Source organism: Myotis yumanensis, unplaced genomic scaffold (assembly GCF_028538775.1).
Source record: "Myotis yumanensis isolate MYYU_CA2020_CCGP unplaced genomic scaffold, mMyoYum1.0.hap1 SCAF_1, whole genome shotgun sequence".
Lineage (NCBI taxonomy): Eukaryota > Metazoa > Chordata > Mammalia > Chiroptera > Vespertilionidae > Myotis > Myotis yumanensis.
In genome coordinates, this window is record NW_027223752.1 from 229,286,533 (window position 1) to 229,302,908 (window position 16,376).

The window sequence follows — 16,376 nt, forward strand, 5'->3', positions numbered from 1 at the left end:
AAATTTAAAGTATCTGTTGGCATATTCTGTGCAATTAAATAGGAATAAAAAAACAGACAAATTCAACTGGTCACCTCATTTTGATATCTCTTGGCTGAAGATACTTCAACTGTGTGGTGGGAGGGTAGTAAAAATTTCCCTGCCTATCTGTTTAAATCAAAAGGAATGTCCGGGCCAAATGGGATCAAAGGCATTTATGGATATGCATAAGAGTTTTCACAGGGAGATTTTATAAAATAATGAGTTTATCAAGTAAAGCTATATTTTACTCGGTACTTCAGAGGCAAATTATCTAATTAAAATGCACTAAAATAGAAAGTGAATTCTGCCTTCAGTCAGAGCCCCATGTAAGACAATAACATTTGCACTTGGGTACTTATTCTTTAGCATCTGGATACTGAGCATGAAGAGCAGCCATAAACCACAATCATTACCAATCATTGTGCACCTACTGTGTGCCTATCACTATACTAGGAGCTTTGCACTCATTACTTACAATTCTCCCAATCACACACGAAAAACAGATCTAATTCCAATTGCTCAGATGAGAAAATGTAAGTACACAGAGGTGCAGTAACCTGTTCAAAGTTATAAAGTTGGTAAAAAGTGGTGTCTTCCCCCATGTTATATCGAGAAGGGCTGAGTTTTATCTTGGAAATGAGAAGACCATATTGATTCTGTTTCTCCAATGAGATCAATTTTTTTATTATTATTATTATTATATTTTTTTAAGCCAAGCCAGTAAGTTGCCTAACTCAGAGGCTGTGCACTGAACCAAGCCTAAGAGCCGGAGGGGAAATTTCCCTGAAGGTGTATGCGTTCCTTAACTACTGAAGCCAATTAATGCATGGTACAATCCTGCGCTTCTATGAGCTATTTATTTGATTTCCTAGATTTTAAATAGTTGACCACGTTTTCAAAGAAGCTGTCTGGTTTGGAAATTGACATTAATTTGAATCTAAAAAACAAGGCATGCCGTTTTTATTAAAATGTTTAAAGTTTCTATCTAGATGACAACAGTCACTGTGAAAGGCAATAAATTATCAGCCTGCTTGAGAGAAAAATGAATTACTCCATTTCTGTCCAAGGGATTACTGCTGATAGTAGTTTTAAGTTTAGGCTGTCAATCATTCATTCACTCATTCATTCATGGCACTATTGCCAAGTCCCTTTTGATGTTATTTTCTAAGCAGTTTAAAAATTAGGCTACGGGTGATATTCTACATTCATTCACTCGTTAGGCAGTTCATGTCATCTCTGCTGATTGGATCCCTTAGACAGCAGGGATTTAATGTTGGCGAATGTCAATGACTAGCTCTCTGAAACAAGAAAAAGAGCCTGGATATTTAGGGATTTCTGTGGTGGAAATACTCTCCACATGGCTGATTTCAAGGCCAACATCAAGCATGATGTCATGGAACTCAGATATGAGAAGAGATGCACATTCAGAGCTTTTATAAAAGTGGTTTGAAATCATGGTCCCTGGATGAGAGTATCACTTGGGAACTTAGAGAAACAAAAACTGGGGGGCATATCTGAGATGTGAGTCAGGAGCTAGAGGTGGAGCCCAGGAATATGCATTTTGACATAGCTTTCAGGTGATTCTGATGCGCACTGTTTGAAAACAATTGCTCTACACCACTGCCTGCATGTCTGGCCTTGTTAGCAGTAAGTGTGTCTACAAGAAACCATGACCTTTTGAAGTCAGATGTAAAAAATAAAATGAGCCCTGGTGGTGTTTCTCAGTGGTTAGAGTGTTGGCTCATGAACCAAAGGATTGTGGGTCTGATACAAGTCAAGGACATGTACCTGGGTTGCAGGATCCCCGCCCTGGCTGGGACGAATGTGGGAGGCAATCAATTTATGTGGCTCTCTTGTATCATTGTTTCTCTCTCCTCTCCCCCTTCCTTCTACTCTCTCTAAAAATCAATGGGGGAAAAATCCTCCAGTGAGGATTAACAACAAAAAGAAAAGGAAATAAAATGATGAAACGTGCATGCCACTTTAGTCCTACTGGGAAAGAAATAATCACTATATCTTGGGTTTTTTGAATCACACTTAAAGCAATGTTAACTATTCCCTCTAGACACAATTCTGCAAGATAATGGTTCTCATTCAGATTCATTTGAGACAGTAACTGACATCTAAAATGAAACTTTTTAAAGCAAAATTACCCTACAGAAACAATAACTTAACATGTGGTTATGTCCCCCTAATTTTGTCAGATTTAGTTTTACTAAAATAAAATCCATTTCCATCAATGTTGAAAAGAAACCATGCAACTGCAAAGTTGCACCTGTTGCACAAAATCATTCGTTTGTGCGATGTTCCAACAGCACATTAAATAACACACAATTTGAAGAAAAGTTTACCATAGTCATCTTTTACAACATAAAATTACACAGTTAAACTGAACTTAAACTGAACAAATTCTCTAAGGTAAGAATACATAAAAATACCTTATTAAAACAGCAGGGTAGTATACTTTTCTAATGTCAGCTAACATGGAAACACATCCAGATTTGAAAATTTAACTCAACAAAATATGTATTAAGCAACAGGGTTGTTGCTGGGTTTTGCTATAAAGATGGGGAATGAATACCTTTCATCAAAGTTCACATCCTAGTTGTCTGAGCAAGGTCAGAAGTACTTGGATAAATGCCAGAAATTAGTAGGAGCAGAATTAAGACTTGAGACCAATTTCAAGTTGAAGGTAAAGGAAGGAAAAAGAAAAGATTAATAGTAACTCCACTACATCTATCTATATATATATATGCCCGAGAAATTTGTACTGCCTCTCTATGAAGTTAGGATCAGGACAGGGACCAAGGTTTGGGTGAAGCAAAGGAAATGAATCCACTTTTGGATACTCCGAAATGATAATCCCAATAGCTATCATTTTTACTATTTGGCATGCATTGTTCTAAATATTTTACATGTATCAAATCATAAAATTCTTACCACAGTCCCACAAAGACAGAACTCTGATAGGTTATCACCATTTACCAGGTGAGGCCCAGAGAGCTTAAGCCATATGCTCAAGATACACAGGTAATAGACAGCAGAGCTGGGACTGGAATTAAGTCACACTGTCTTTAGAGCACCTGCTCCTTTTGATTACTTCAATTTTCAGTTTGAGCAAACATTCTAATAGTTCAAAAACCCAAATGATATCAAACGGTATTCACATACAAGTCTTGCTTCCAACCAACTGTTTGCTCTCTTCCCTAGTTTGTCTATGCAATTACATGGAGATAGAAATGCAAAAATTCACCCATGTTTGACACTGTTTCTGCCTTATATTTTTTTTTATCCCCTTTGAACTGAGCAATAGACCTTGGAAATCTTCCAATGTAATACATAGAGAACCTCCTCATTCCCTCCCTCCCTCCCTTCCTTTTCTTTTTAACAGTGCATTCCATTTTGTGAATGTACTGTACATAGTTTACTTAGATAGAAACTAGGTTGCTTCCTAACCTTTGTCTTTACAGCCAATGCCACAGCAAGTTACCCAACACACATGTTATTTCTATGTCTTCAGCTATATTTGTAGAAACAATTTCCAGAAGTGGGATTTTATAGGTTGGAGAGTAAATATAGTTGTAATTTTGATAGATATTTTCAAAATGCCCTCCATAGAAACTGTAAACAAGCTATACTTCTAGTGTTAATGTATAAGGATTGAGGGTACACTTTTAACTCCTCTGCTATACCCCAGAAAGAGCTACCAGGAAAATTTTCCTGTATTGCTACAAGGTAGATGAGAATGAAGACAATGAAAATGGGGAGTGAGGACAGCGCTGAGTTTACAATTCAATATTCAGAAAAACCTTATAGGGAAGATGCTACATTATTTACAGAAATGAGTTCTGAGGTACAGAAAATTATGTGCCTTGCCTGAGTTTATATCCTAGTAATTGGCCAAGTCTAGATCTGAACACACATCTTAGGCACTATGATTCTTACCTGTCAAATACTAGGGTGTTAAAATAATTTAATTTTTCCCTGTGGTTTCTATTATACAAAAACAAATTTCTATTAAAAATTGGAAAATTGATATATGCATATTATATCTATACTAATAAAAGCCTAGGTGGCCCTCTCGCATGACGACACACAGTGGAGGTGGGGCCTGGCAGCCACTCCGCACAGTGAGGCCTGGGGGGTCCCGTGGCTCTGCTCAGCACGGAGGAGGCCAGTCCTGGTGTCTCTGCCACCTTGCTCGGAGGAGGCGGGTTGTGGCAGGGGAGGGCAGTTGTGGGCAATCAGGCTGGCAGGAGAGTGGTTAGGGGCGATCAGGATGGCAAGCAGAAGCAGTTAGGGGCAATCAGGCAGGCAGGCAAGCAGAAGCCAGAGGTCCTGAATTGTGAGAGGGATGTGGGTGATCGGGCCGGCAGGGATCGGGCCTAAACTGGTAGTCGGACATCCCCTGAGGGGGGTCCCAGATTGGAGAGGGTGCAGGTTAGGCTGAGGGACAGCCTCCCGCCCCCAAGTTTCATGCATCAGACTACTAGGCAATATATATATATCTGATATGCAAAGTGTCCCCTCGGGAGTTCGACCGGGAGACTGTGAGTATGATCGCTTGCTATGACATGAGCTGACCAGCAGGGGGTGGCATGGACCGAAGGAGGGCCCTGGCCGGCAGCCAGCAGCTGGGAAAGGAAGGCCCCAGCTGGCAGCCAGAAGGAAGGTCCTGGCCCGCAGCCGGAAGACCCCAATTGGCCCTGATCGCTGGCCAGGCCTAGGGACCTACCTGTGCACGAATTTCATGCACAGGGCCTCTAGTTTACATGTAATACATATTAATCAATTCAGTCAGACTATCATCTCTCTATTTGAATTTTAGGTAATTGTTTCTTTTTTTTTCCTTAAAAAATGTAATAACTTTTCTTGAGTGTTGTGCCATAAACTGAAGAGCAAGCATTATTTAAAAATGATGCTTTTCCTAGACTTCTGATTTATATTGTAAAATGAGTCACATGGTATTAATGGTATTTATAAATGCCACAGGGTGTACTCTATTGCTTGTTAAGCAAAAATGGTAATGAACATAAACTCAAAATAAGCTCTTTATAGTAATTCCTCATTTGGATATAACTTATCCTGGTTTCTACAACTTATCTAGAAATGCTTTAAATATACATGTTTTTGTGAGAACTAGCTTTAATAAGCTAACCTCAAGAGCCTTTATTATGGTTTCTGAAAGTATTCTACTGTTTCACTGCATAGAATAAAACAAAAACATCAATCCCCAAAATGAACCACAAAAATCAATATTCTGCAATCTTTTTATGGGCTGAATCAAATTGAGGCTATATGATTTAAGGCCTATCAATACCTTCAGTGTTGGCACTAATTCATTACCATTTGGAGATGAAGAAACGATCTCATTTCACTTGGAAACCAATAATTATGTGTTTGTTTCCATGATGTAAATATTCCCAAATGGGTTAGCTCACCACCAAAAGGATTCCATTCATGGCTACAATTGGCATTGACTTTCCTGGAACTGTTATGGAGGATTAAATAGGATATGAAGGTTTTTGAAACACATTGATTATATATATATATGAATAACACAAACAACATACAGGCCAGTATCTCTACATAGTCCCAATCAATGCCCACATATTGGTTGTCAAGCTTGTTTGGCATACAGATGCACTGTGTTCACCACAAAGGGTATTTTAAAATAATCTGAATCAATATTTAAAGGAGGGAAAACTTTATAGTTAAAAAACTTCATATTTCTGCCTTTAGTTGGAAAAGCTGGAGTTGTAGCAAACGTGGCAGGTTCAGGGAGAACTGAGGAGATGTAGCCTAGTCCTGTTTGGACAAAGATTTGCTTTTGGTTCACCCCAGTCACAACCACTCCTATTGTATTGCCAACATCAAGGCTGTTTGTAATAAAGGAATAGGTCTCTTAAACGTTAGATCTCTTCAAGAGAAACAAAATGATGCCCTGCGGCATGACTCAGTGGTTAATCATGGACCTATGAACCCTGTGGTCATGGTTCAATTCCTGGTCAGGGCATATGTTGGGTTGTGGGCTCGATCCCCAGTAGGGGGCGTGCAGAAGGCAACCGATCAATGATTATCTCTCATCATTGATATTTCTATCTCTTTCTCCCTCTCCTTTCCTCTCTGAAATCAATAACCATATATATATATATATATATATATATATATATATATATGTAACAGAATGAGAATATATTCTTTTCTTTCAATTGGTCTGTTTAGTTCATTTAAATTACCTTCCTAGGAAAACAGACTGCATATAGCATTATGACCCTGCTCTAAATGTGTGACTACTCTGTTTCTACATGTGAGGAAATTTACTAGGTAACTTTTCTGCAGGATGACAGAGGGGCTCTGAAGGTTAGTCTTATGCCTCATAAATATCTTCCCTTTCATGTCACCAACGTATCATCAATATCATTATATTATTTTAAAAAAGACTTCCAAAATGAATGATAAAATTATCTATGATATATTCTATGCAACCATTGGTTTATTACATGAAAGCTCTCTAAGGGCAGGAGTTTTGTTCCTGAAATCTTGGAACAGGGCCTAGCACACAGTAGGTGCTCAATAAACATGTGTTGCATGAATAGTAACTTTATATTTCTCACTGTGCTGAGTTTCTACTGTAGTTGTTTCTCTAGAGCAATGCTCCATAGATCTTTACAGGCTCTGAGCCCTAGGAAGCTCCAGTGTGACTTACATTAGTAGGATTAGTGGGTTCATTGTTTTCTGGCATCTGATTTGGCCACAGGGAAGCACCAGGCAGGTGACTGTTGGGAGGTAGGGGAGTGAGGTTGCATATTTAAAACCCTGGCTCCACCCTAACCGGTTTGGCTCAGTGGATAGAGCGTCGGCCTGCGGACTCAAGGGTCCCAGCTTCGATTCCGGTCAAGGGCATGTACCTTGGTTGCGGGCACATCCCCAGTAGGGAGTGTGCAGGAGGCAGCTGATCGATGTTTCTTACTCTCTATCCCTCTCTCTTCCTATCTGTAAAAAATCAATAAAATATATTTTAAAAATAAAAAATAAAACCCTGGCTCCTTCCCTGGGGGCTCACTTCATTGAAGGTCAGAGCTCCTGCCCTGCAATCCTCTCCACATTCCTTTTCTGGTCCTGTATTTCCATAGCCTCTGCCTCCTCTCACTCCTACAAGCAGATGGGTGGGAGCAGCATGCTCCTTTCTAGCCCCAGGGCAAAATACTACCCCTACCAAGCTTTGCAAATACAGGTGTTCCCCACTTTTCAAAAGTTCACTTTACTTCCACTTTACTTTAAGAGAGACACTACATTAGCACCTGCTTTCCTAACCAAAAGAAAGGAATCTGACTGAAGGAATGGGAAGAAAAGACACTTTAGCTTTTCTTTTAGAAAGGGAAATACTAGTAGCTTTGTTTTTCAGTGAGCCTCTGCAGAGACAGTGAGGCGCCCGGAGCAGCAACTGTAGTAGGGTCAAGCTCCTTCCCAGGGCCCATACCCAGAATCTCAGCATCCCGCCACCCTAGCTTTGAACTGCGTGTGAGAACATTTGTGCTCCACCTCTGTGTATTTTGTGCGTCCTTTAGCAGATATGTCCTAAGATAATGGCTTTTCTGCTTTACTCCATTTCGGTTTACAAAGGGTTTTGTGGGAAGGTTCTACTCTTGGGTAGCGGGGAAGACCTGTAGTCTTGTAATAAGACTTTCCTGCAATTATCCAACTCATGCCATGGGTAACACACTCATCACAGAGTCTGCTGGAGCCAACTGATCCCTCCCCTCCACATTACAAAACAACAGAGAAGCAGTGCTTCATGAAACAATGGTTTTCACCTTTCCCAGTAACTGAGAGATCTTCACCTGTAAATGGCAGAGGCCGGGTGAGAGCCGGTGTCGTAGCTGGCGCGCACGCGTCCCCGGTAGAGCTCTACAGCGATGTGGTCCTTGTCCCCCTTGTACAGGAGGATCCCACTGTCTTCATCGGTAGCAATCTAGGGGGAAGGACACTTCCGTTAGTAGGATGGGTCGTCACTCAAACACATTTCATCAAAAAGAAACAAGACTGCTTAGTGAAGGGTTTTTTCTAACCTTTATGTTTTCCTTATGGCTATGAGAAAATACGGTACTGTACGTTGAAATCATTACTTGAAAGATGACCTAGTCTAAATTACTTCCTTGCAAATAAATTCCTAAGGAACTTTAAAAATACATTCATAAACGTATTTTTACTCTTCCTGTACATATGGGCAATGCCAAAGCTTCAAGATGCATGTCCCATGAAATATGCAAAAACAAGGAATTTACATACCTAATTTACACTTCGGGAAATTAAAGCTGAAAAATAGTTTCCACAGCATTAGAGTGCACAATATCTAACGGAAACCAAGCTTTCCTCCTTAGCTATCAACTATATTTTCTCAGCAGAGAATGATAACGTCTAATCAGGAATAAAAATGGTGGTGTTTCTGTTCTGTTGAAAAAGAACAATAACATGCGCCTAAGTAAACACCGCTGCCTGTGCTTGCACTTGGAGCTTTTCACTCACCTGCTCTCCCTGCTTCTGTAACGGGCTGTATTTATGGCATATGTGAAATGCGACTGTGCTGAGCAAGGTCGACTTTCATATTTCATATAAAGAAGTGAATTCTTCATAGTGATGGCATGAGAAGAGGGAAATCTCTCTTTTTGCCCTGCTCTCTGGCTTTTAAAGAAGCAGTTCTGTTAAAGTTAGGACCTAAGCCCAAACAGCACTGGGCACTTCTCATAACAATCAATGTGGTGAATGTTGGCAGCCAGGGAGACAGGCTTTTTCGTAAAGAAGGCCTGGCTGCCTCCCGGGGTCCCATTCCCCGTGACTTCTAAAGAACGCCTCGCCCCTCCCTGGGTGCCAAGGTAAACCAAATGGAGAGTGGGACCGATAGGAAACAGGCTAAGACCATTTGAACTCAACACATATAAAATATTTTATTTACTGGATAAAACTAACCTGCCCCCTGTCACCTACAGGTATTACCTCTAATCTACTCTCACCTTGTCTACAGGGCACTGAATCACTGACTCAAAGGTAAAGGTGACTTGGTGGAAAGACTAGCAATAAATCTGTTTGTTAATTTCATGTCTATTCTCAAAGGTTTCCGGTTTGAAAAGTTGTAAGACGCTCGCTGGATATTTTGCAGAGTGTAGAGCCTGGACTGCAGTCATAAAGATAAATGAATAAAAAGCCTTTACCCAAGCACAAAACAAAGATATATATTTTGTTACCGTGTGTGTGATTTTTCTCAAACAAGTAATGAATAAAAATGCCCGGTTCCCACTTAGCTTAGAAAAACACAAACGTTGGCGAGAAGACTGACGCTTTCCCACAGGGGTGCTGTCTGTTATTGTGTTCTGCGGCCTGTAACTGTCTATGTGACAAATAACATCACTCCCAAACCACCACCGTGTTTATGCTGTAGAGCTGGATTTGGCTTTCGATGAGATCGGCTCTTGCTGGTGGTGGGGAACCTTACCTGAAGTGAGATGTTCGTCTGAGGCCGAACCTTCGCCGAAGGAATTTGAAGATAGGACTCCTTGTTTACAAAATTCACACTAACCAGCTTCTCACACTTCTCCCCCTGGTAGCCAGGCAAACACTGGCATATGGGCTCATTTATCCTGATGATGCACTGAGCTCCATTCTGACACTCAAAATTGTCACAGGGGCTGGTTCGAGGGAGGACCATGGGCGGAGAAAATTCACAGAACAAGCCACTACGGAAAGAAGAGAAACATGCTGATTAGATGTTACTGAATGGCCACTGTGCACGGAATCCCGTGAGCCCTAACTCTCCACACAGATGTGAACATCTCTTCGCACCTGTAACCGTCGGGGCAGATGCACGTATAGCCGTTCACTGCGTCCGTGCAGTGGGCCCCGTTTTTACACTTGTGATCCTGGCAGTCGTCGAAATCCACGTCACAGTGCTCGCCGATGTAGCCTGGGGTGCAGTCACATCTGTTTGAACAAGCAAGTAAATGATTTCAAACCCAACGGAGCCAAAATAAGTCAAACAGTTGCAAGTCATCTAGGAAAAGATGGCACCATCTTTAAAAAATGTACTTAGACATGCTCACAGAGCCCCAAACTAAAGGAAGCCTAGAACACAGTACTGGTCTGCAAGGTATCCCATGGCTTCTCACTGGGAACTGTCAGGGGAATGGTGATTTTTATCTCCTGACCAGAGTGAGTATCCATAATCCAAATAAGAATAGAATCAGTGCACAGGGTTCCTTCTCTCTATCTTGTTTGCTTTCCCACTTTCTTCCTCCCTTTGTCCCTCCCTCTCTCTGGCTCTCTCTTCTTCCTTTCTCTCTCTTTTTCCCTCCCACCGCCCCTCCTTCCTTCCCCCTCTTCCTTCCTCCCCTTTTCCCCACTTTATTTGCTTGTAGTGTCTACTACTTTCAGCTCTAATTCATTGGAGGAGTTGAGATGATAAAAGCGCTATCTATGTTGTCAAATTTACTAGAAAATATTAAGCAATTTCCAAATAAATAACATTTTAAAAATTAATAATAGAGAATAAAATGCATTTTTATGAAAAAATATGTTAACACAGGATACCCTAATCCACAATAAACCTAGAGAACATTATGGCAGAATGGGGTTGACCTAATGGAGTGAGACAGGGGAGCTGACACAGAATCCCGGGGCCAGTCTCTTGCACAGCTTCTCAGCCTGTTCCTGCTGGTGGAGGGCGGGAGGGTCTCAGCTGCTCTGATGCTGAAGGACCAGGGATAACATACAGCTGATGTTCTTGGAGCACTTCCTCTGTGCCAGACCCCGCCCTAAACACTTGACTTATGTGGATTCACTGAATGCTCTCTGCCCGAAACCAATTCCAGCATGTTCAGCAGGGCTGCATCTGGGAATGGCTGAGGGCATTTCCCCAAACCTGAAAAGGGATCATTGCTTGGCTGCCAGACAGCTCAGGGCATCTTAATCTACATGTTATTGCCTCCTACTGGCCAAACACCTGGACAGTCATAGGCTAATTCTCCCATTCTGAAAATGCTTCTGTATACGAAACCCTGACCCTTTGAAGTGTATATCTCTGCCTCTCCTCAGGACAAATTGTGTTAAGGAAAACCATGGGGTCCTGGGATGAGGAGACCTTAGACCTAAGAACTTAGAATTTAGCTCCTTCAGCTAGGCTCCTCTGACCCCCAATGCCTTTCAAAATTATGCTTCGTCTCTGGACTCCTATTTAATCTATGCACAGCCTTCTCCAGATTTGCTGAACCCTTCTTGATGCTGGGACAAGAACCCTGGCAGCTCTCCACAGCCCGGTGACATTGGTGCTACCATTACTCCGCTCTACAGGGGAGGGAAATAGAGGACACATTGTTTAAGCATGTTATCCAAGGACATTCAGCTTGTGAGTGCCACAGCCAGAAACTGAACCCAAGAAATCTGACAAGAGCCTGGGTTCCTAACCACTGCACAGCCTGTTTGATAATTAATCGCGTAGGGCTGTCTGCAAAACCTGCCCCTCTCCAGTGCTGATCACTGGAATCTCTACTATGACAGCAGGTCTCAGCACTTGAGTTGCTTGAGGGAAAGCAGTGTGGCCAGAGCAGGGGTTCTGAACTATGCTTTGTGGAGCTATAGGGGACCATGGACCCCTACAGATATGGCCATGGGAGGGGGTGAGGTGTTTCTGGTAGCTTCCCTCCACCCTCTATCTGCCTCCCAACACTCTCTTGTTGCAATTTATTAGTTTTACACACTGGGCTCCCATGAGCATTTCTGTTTTGGGTTTAAGAAAGGCTTCTCTGGCCCTGGCTGGTGTGGCTCGGGTGGCTGGGCATCATCTCATGCACCAAAGGGTTGTTGGTTCAATTTCCGATGAGGGCACATTTCCTGGTTGTGGGTTCAATCCCAGTCAGGGTGCATGTAGGAAGCAACCTATCAATGTCTCTTTTTCACTTCGATGTTTCTCTCTCTCCCCCTCTTCCTTACTCTCTCTCTAAAATCCTACATAATAAAAGGCTAATATGCAAATTGACCAAACAGTGGAACGACCAGTCGCTATGATGCACACTGACCACAAGGGGGCAGACGCTCAACACAGGAGCTTCCCCCGGTGGGAAGGCTCATGGCTGGCGAGTGAAGTGGTGGTGGCGGGAGCCTCTCCCACTTCCACAGCAGCACTAAGGATGTCCTACTGATGGCTTAGGCCCATGGGGAGCGGGCCTACACCATCAGCCAAACATCCCCCGAGGGTTCCCAGACTGCGAGAAGGTGCAGGCCAAGCTGAGGGACCCCCCTCCGAGTGCAGAGATTTTGTGCACCAGGCCTCTAGTCAATAAATAAAAAGAAAAGGTTTGCTGACTTTAAAAAGACAAATATGGAAACTTTGGTTTAGCTTTACAGAATTTATACTTGGCTGTTAGAACTGGGTTTATATCCTGGCTTTATTCTTAAGTGTATGTCATCTTCACTAAGTTACCTAATCTAAGTGTTCATTTCCTCATCTGTAACATATATAGAATAAAATCATTTCCATCTCATAGGTTTGTTAAAATATTTCATAAAACTACCATCTATAAAATAATTAGCATAGTGTTTGATTTATAATGCATGATCAATAAACAGTAGTTATATTTTTAAATAATTCCATTAAGTCTTTATAATTCTATAAAGCCTTTATGGTTAGGCTGTAGCAATTACCCACTTTTCTATTTTAAAGCCATTAGGGTTTAAGTGAATGAGGATAATTAAAAACACCCAAGTGAATGTGGACATTCCTGAATGCCAGGGGCTTTGTCTGCAAATGCAACATTGGGATTTAAGAGCTACTGGATAACTGATGAATTAAAATAAATGGGCTAGCACACAGACTTTCAGCTCTGCCTGTGTGAATTAAGACATAAAACTAGCTCACTGCATAAGCGTGCTTCCCCTAGAGCCAGTGGTTTCAGTGCTAAATCATAACAATGCAGAGTAAAGAAGTCTGAAGTGACGTGGACCCTAAGTGGCTGTAGACACTGAAATAGATGGACAAGCACCAAGAGAAGAGCCTCCATCCATGTTAATGTGAGCAGAGCTAACAGGCCAAGCATTAAAAGAAAGAAGTGCTCTGAAACACACTGAATTATTTATCTGAGAAAAGAAATCAAAGCAAAAGATAAGAGAGCCATACATTCACCATAGTGGCTAAGAGCTATTTTATATTCTCTTCTCTACAAGTGCCATTTCTCAAGCCCCTTAGAACTTGGAGTCACATTATAAGCAACATTTTTTTTTTCTTTCGGTCTTTCTTTTGCTCCTCAGATCTAGCTTTAAAACAGGAAGAAAATATTTAATTAGGAATTCCTTAAAGTTGTATTATCAATAAAACCTATCATATTCCCTCAACTCCATTATCTGGCCAGGAGTGAGGAAGAAAGCAAAGACTATAAAATATACTGTTTGGAAGCCCAAAAGCTGACTAAGTAAGATGCATGCTTGAAAATACTGCTTATGGCATATCGTGGTCTAAAAATATCTCAAAGCAATTTAGGAGATTTATGAGGTATATAATGAAGCAAGAGAAGTAAAACCAGCTCTCCCAGCTTAGCAATAAGAAAATGAAGTAACAGTACAAGTTGTTCAAACAACATTTGTCAGGAGAGATTTTTCTTTAGCAGCATTCAAATAGTTTTGGTTTTTAAGTCCATTTTCTTTTTGCACCTCCCTTTCCCACAATGTGCAGTTTTTTATAATGTGGGAGTAATGGCACATACTATGACTTCACCTACTTTCTGCTAAGCTACATCCAGCTGTAAAACAAGCTCACAAATGACTGTGAAAACCACAGGTTCCCAAATCAGCGAACCCATAATCCAGGAAGATGCACTTTGAAGAGTGTGCACCTAGGGCTGCCTGTATGGCTCAGTGGTTGAGTGTTGATCCATGAGCCAAAGGGTCAGTGGTTCGATTCCCAGTCATGGCATATGCTGGGGTTGCTGGCTTGATCCCCAGTAGAGGGTGTGCAGGAGGCAGCCGATTAATGATTCTCCCTGATCATTGATGTTTCTCTCTCTTTCTCCCTCTCCCTTTCGCTGTCTGAAATCAATAAAAACAACTGAAAAAAAAAGAGTGTGCAACCTCAAAAATTAAAAACAGAACTACTTTATGACCCAGCAATCCCACTTCTTGGTATTTATCCAAAAAATCCAAAACACTAATTCGAAATGATATATGTACCCCTATGGTCATTGCAAAGTTTCTTACAATAGTCAAGACATGGAAGCAACCTAAGTGTCCATTGATAGGTGAGTGGATAAAGAAGATGTGGCACATGCATACAATAGAATAGTACACGGTCATGAAAAGAATGAAATCTTGCCATTTCTGACAACATGAATGGATCTCCAGGGTATTGTGCTCAGTGAAATAAGTCAGACAGAGAAAGACAAATACCATATGATTTCACTTATATGTAGAATCTAAAAAACCAAATAAATGAACAAACAAAACAGAAACAGACTCATAGATACAAAGAACAAACTGATGGTTGCCAGAGGGTAGAGTTGGGGGACTGGGTGAAAAAGGTGAAAGGATTAGAAACTACAAATAGGTAGTTGCAATGTAGTCAGGGGACTATGAAGTACAGCATAGGAACTGTAATCAATAATATTGTTATAATTATGTATAGTGCCAAGTAGGTACTGGACTTATTAAGCTATCACTTTGTAAATTATATAAATGTCTAACCACTAAGCTGTACACCTGAAACTAATATAACATAGTATTGAATGTCAACTGTAACTGAAAAAAGAGTATGCAATCTAATGATGGTAATAGAAGACACTGAATTAAAGATTCATCTTTTTGAAGATGAACTTCCTCATTTTGAAATGATTTCCATTGTCTTATTAATATTTTATTTTATAACTGCATTGTACAAAATCCTATGAAACCTATATAGCAGATAAGCAGTTATGGAAAACCACCTTCTTTGCTGATGATTTTATCTGAGAAATGATATTTGTAATGGAAGTGATAGACTTTCAACTTGCCAACTGTGGGCAGATCAAAGACATTAGGAGTTCAACTAATTTATGTACAGTACATAGATGAACAAAAATTCAATGCAGAATTTTGTATAAAGATTTTACTAAGAATTTTGTGTTTTTTTTGGGAAGTATAAACTAAAATTTGAAAAGTAGTATAGTAGTATAGTCTTTTCCTTTTTAGTAAGTCATCAAATGGAATCAGTAGATGTTGCAACTGTATCTGTATTATTCTAAAATGATAAATTTTAAGCCAAGTTGCATCAAAGAATTAAATACATCTGGAGAATAGATATTTTTCAGATTCATCTTTAAAGGCAGTGACAGGGTCTTGGTAATACTGACCCTTACCTCCCATTCTACAGACAATGTCTGATGATCCATTGACAAATTTCAATGTTAGAGTCCCAACTTGAATCCCATCTCCTCTCACAAAACTGTTCCTGACCTGAGTCACTTTTAATTCTCTGAATCCCATGGCAATGAAGCCTGAGTAATTTCATCGAGAAGATCAAGTATGTGAAAGTGAGTAGCTATAGAGCAGTATAAAAATATAAGATGGTACTATTGCCACGTGCCCTGACCCATGGCAGGTGCTCAATAAATATTGTGGAAAGGGACAAATGATGTTATTTGCTAGTTGTCTGATGTAAGCACAGCTCAACTCCTGAACCCGGATGGGTCATCCCTGAGCGTCCGGCTTACCTTCCATAATAAGCCAACTGCAATGTTAAGAAACTACAAAACTCCTTAGGGGTCACCTGTGTTAGAAGAATCACCCCACTGGGAAGTATATATCTGAGCTCCAGCTCTGCCAATGAATAACCTCGAGATACCTGGGCAGCCACTGGCCGCTCTGGGCCCGGTTTCCTCATGTTTAAAAGGAAGCATTTGGGCACGATGGTCGCTAAACTACTGTCTCTGAGGAGAGAAGTTGCTGTTGATAGACCCTTGAGATATTTCAGGATTGTGGCAAAGATGTAATTTAATTTGATACCAAACCTATTTCGGAAGATTGCTGAGGAAGACATAGAAAATGATTTTGAAGTTCTGAGTTCAGGTGAGGGAGCTCTCTACTCGGAGTGACTGTATGCTTTACCATCCCCCCAAAGACGTTCGTAAGGTGAAGGGGGTCCTATTAATGAATGTGCTGAGACAACAGGCATGAACTGGGACTGTCCCAGGACAACCTGCGACATAGGGCCCTCTCTCGTCCTTACCTTAGAGAGTTAAAACACTGCTACAGATCAAAACATGTTCGGTTACGTTAAATTAAACATTCAAATAATAAAGCACCTACCAGATATTCCAAATCTATTCAGCCTTCAAAGACAT

General features: G+C 40.9%; 1 protein-coding gene across 2 annotated transcripts in view; it reads right to left on the reverse strand.

The window, feature by feature from the left end:
- Window positions 1–16,376, reverse strand: part of SLIT2 (slit guidance ligand 2) — a 355,443-nt gene that overhangs the window by 14,076 nt on the left and 324,991 nt on the right. For both annotated transcript variants that reach the window (XM_070398759.1, XM_070398751.1), the window contains 3 exons: window positions 9,862–9,999; window positions 9,515–9,755; window positions 7,866–7,996 (listed from right to left, as the gene is read on the reverse strand). In XM_070398759.1, the coding sequence (XP_070254860.1) occupies window positions 7,866–7,996; window positions 9,515–9,755; window positions 9,862–9,999 (510 nt within the window). The remainder of the gene's footprint in view (window positions 1–7,865; window positions 7,997–9,514; window positions 9,756–9,861; window positions 10,000–16,376) is intronic.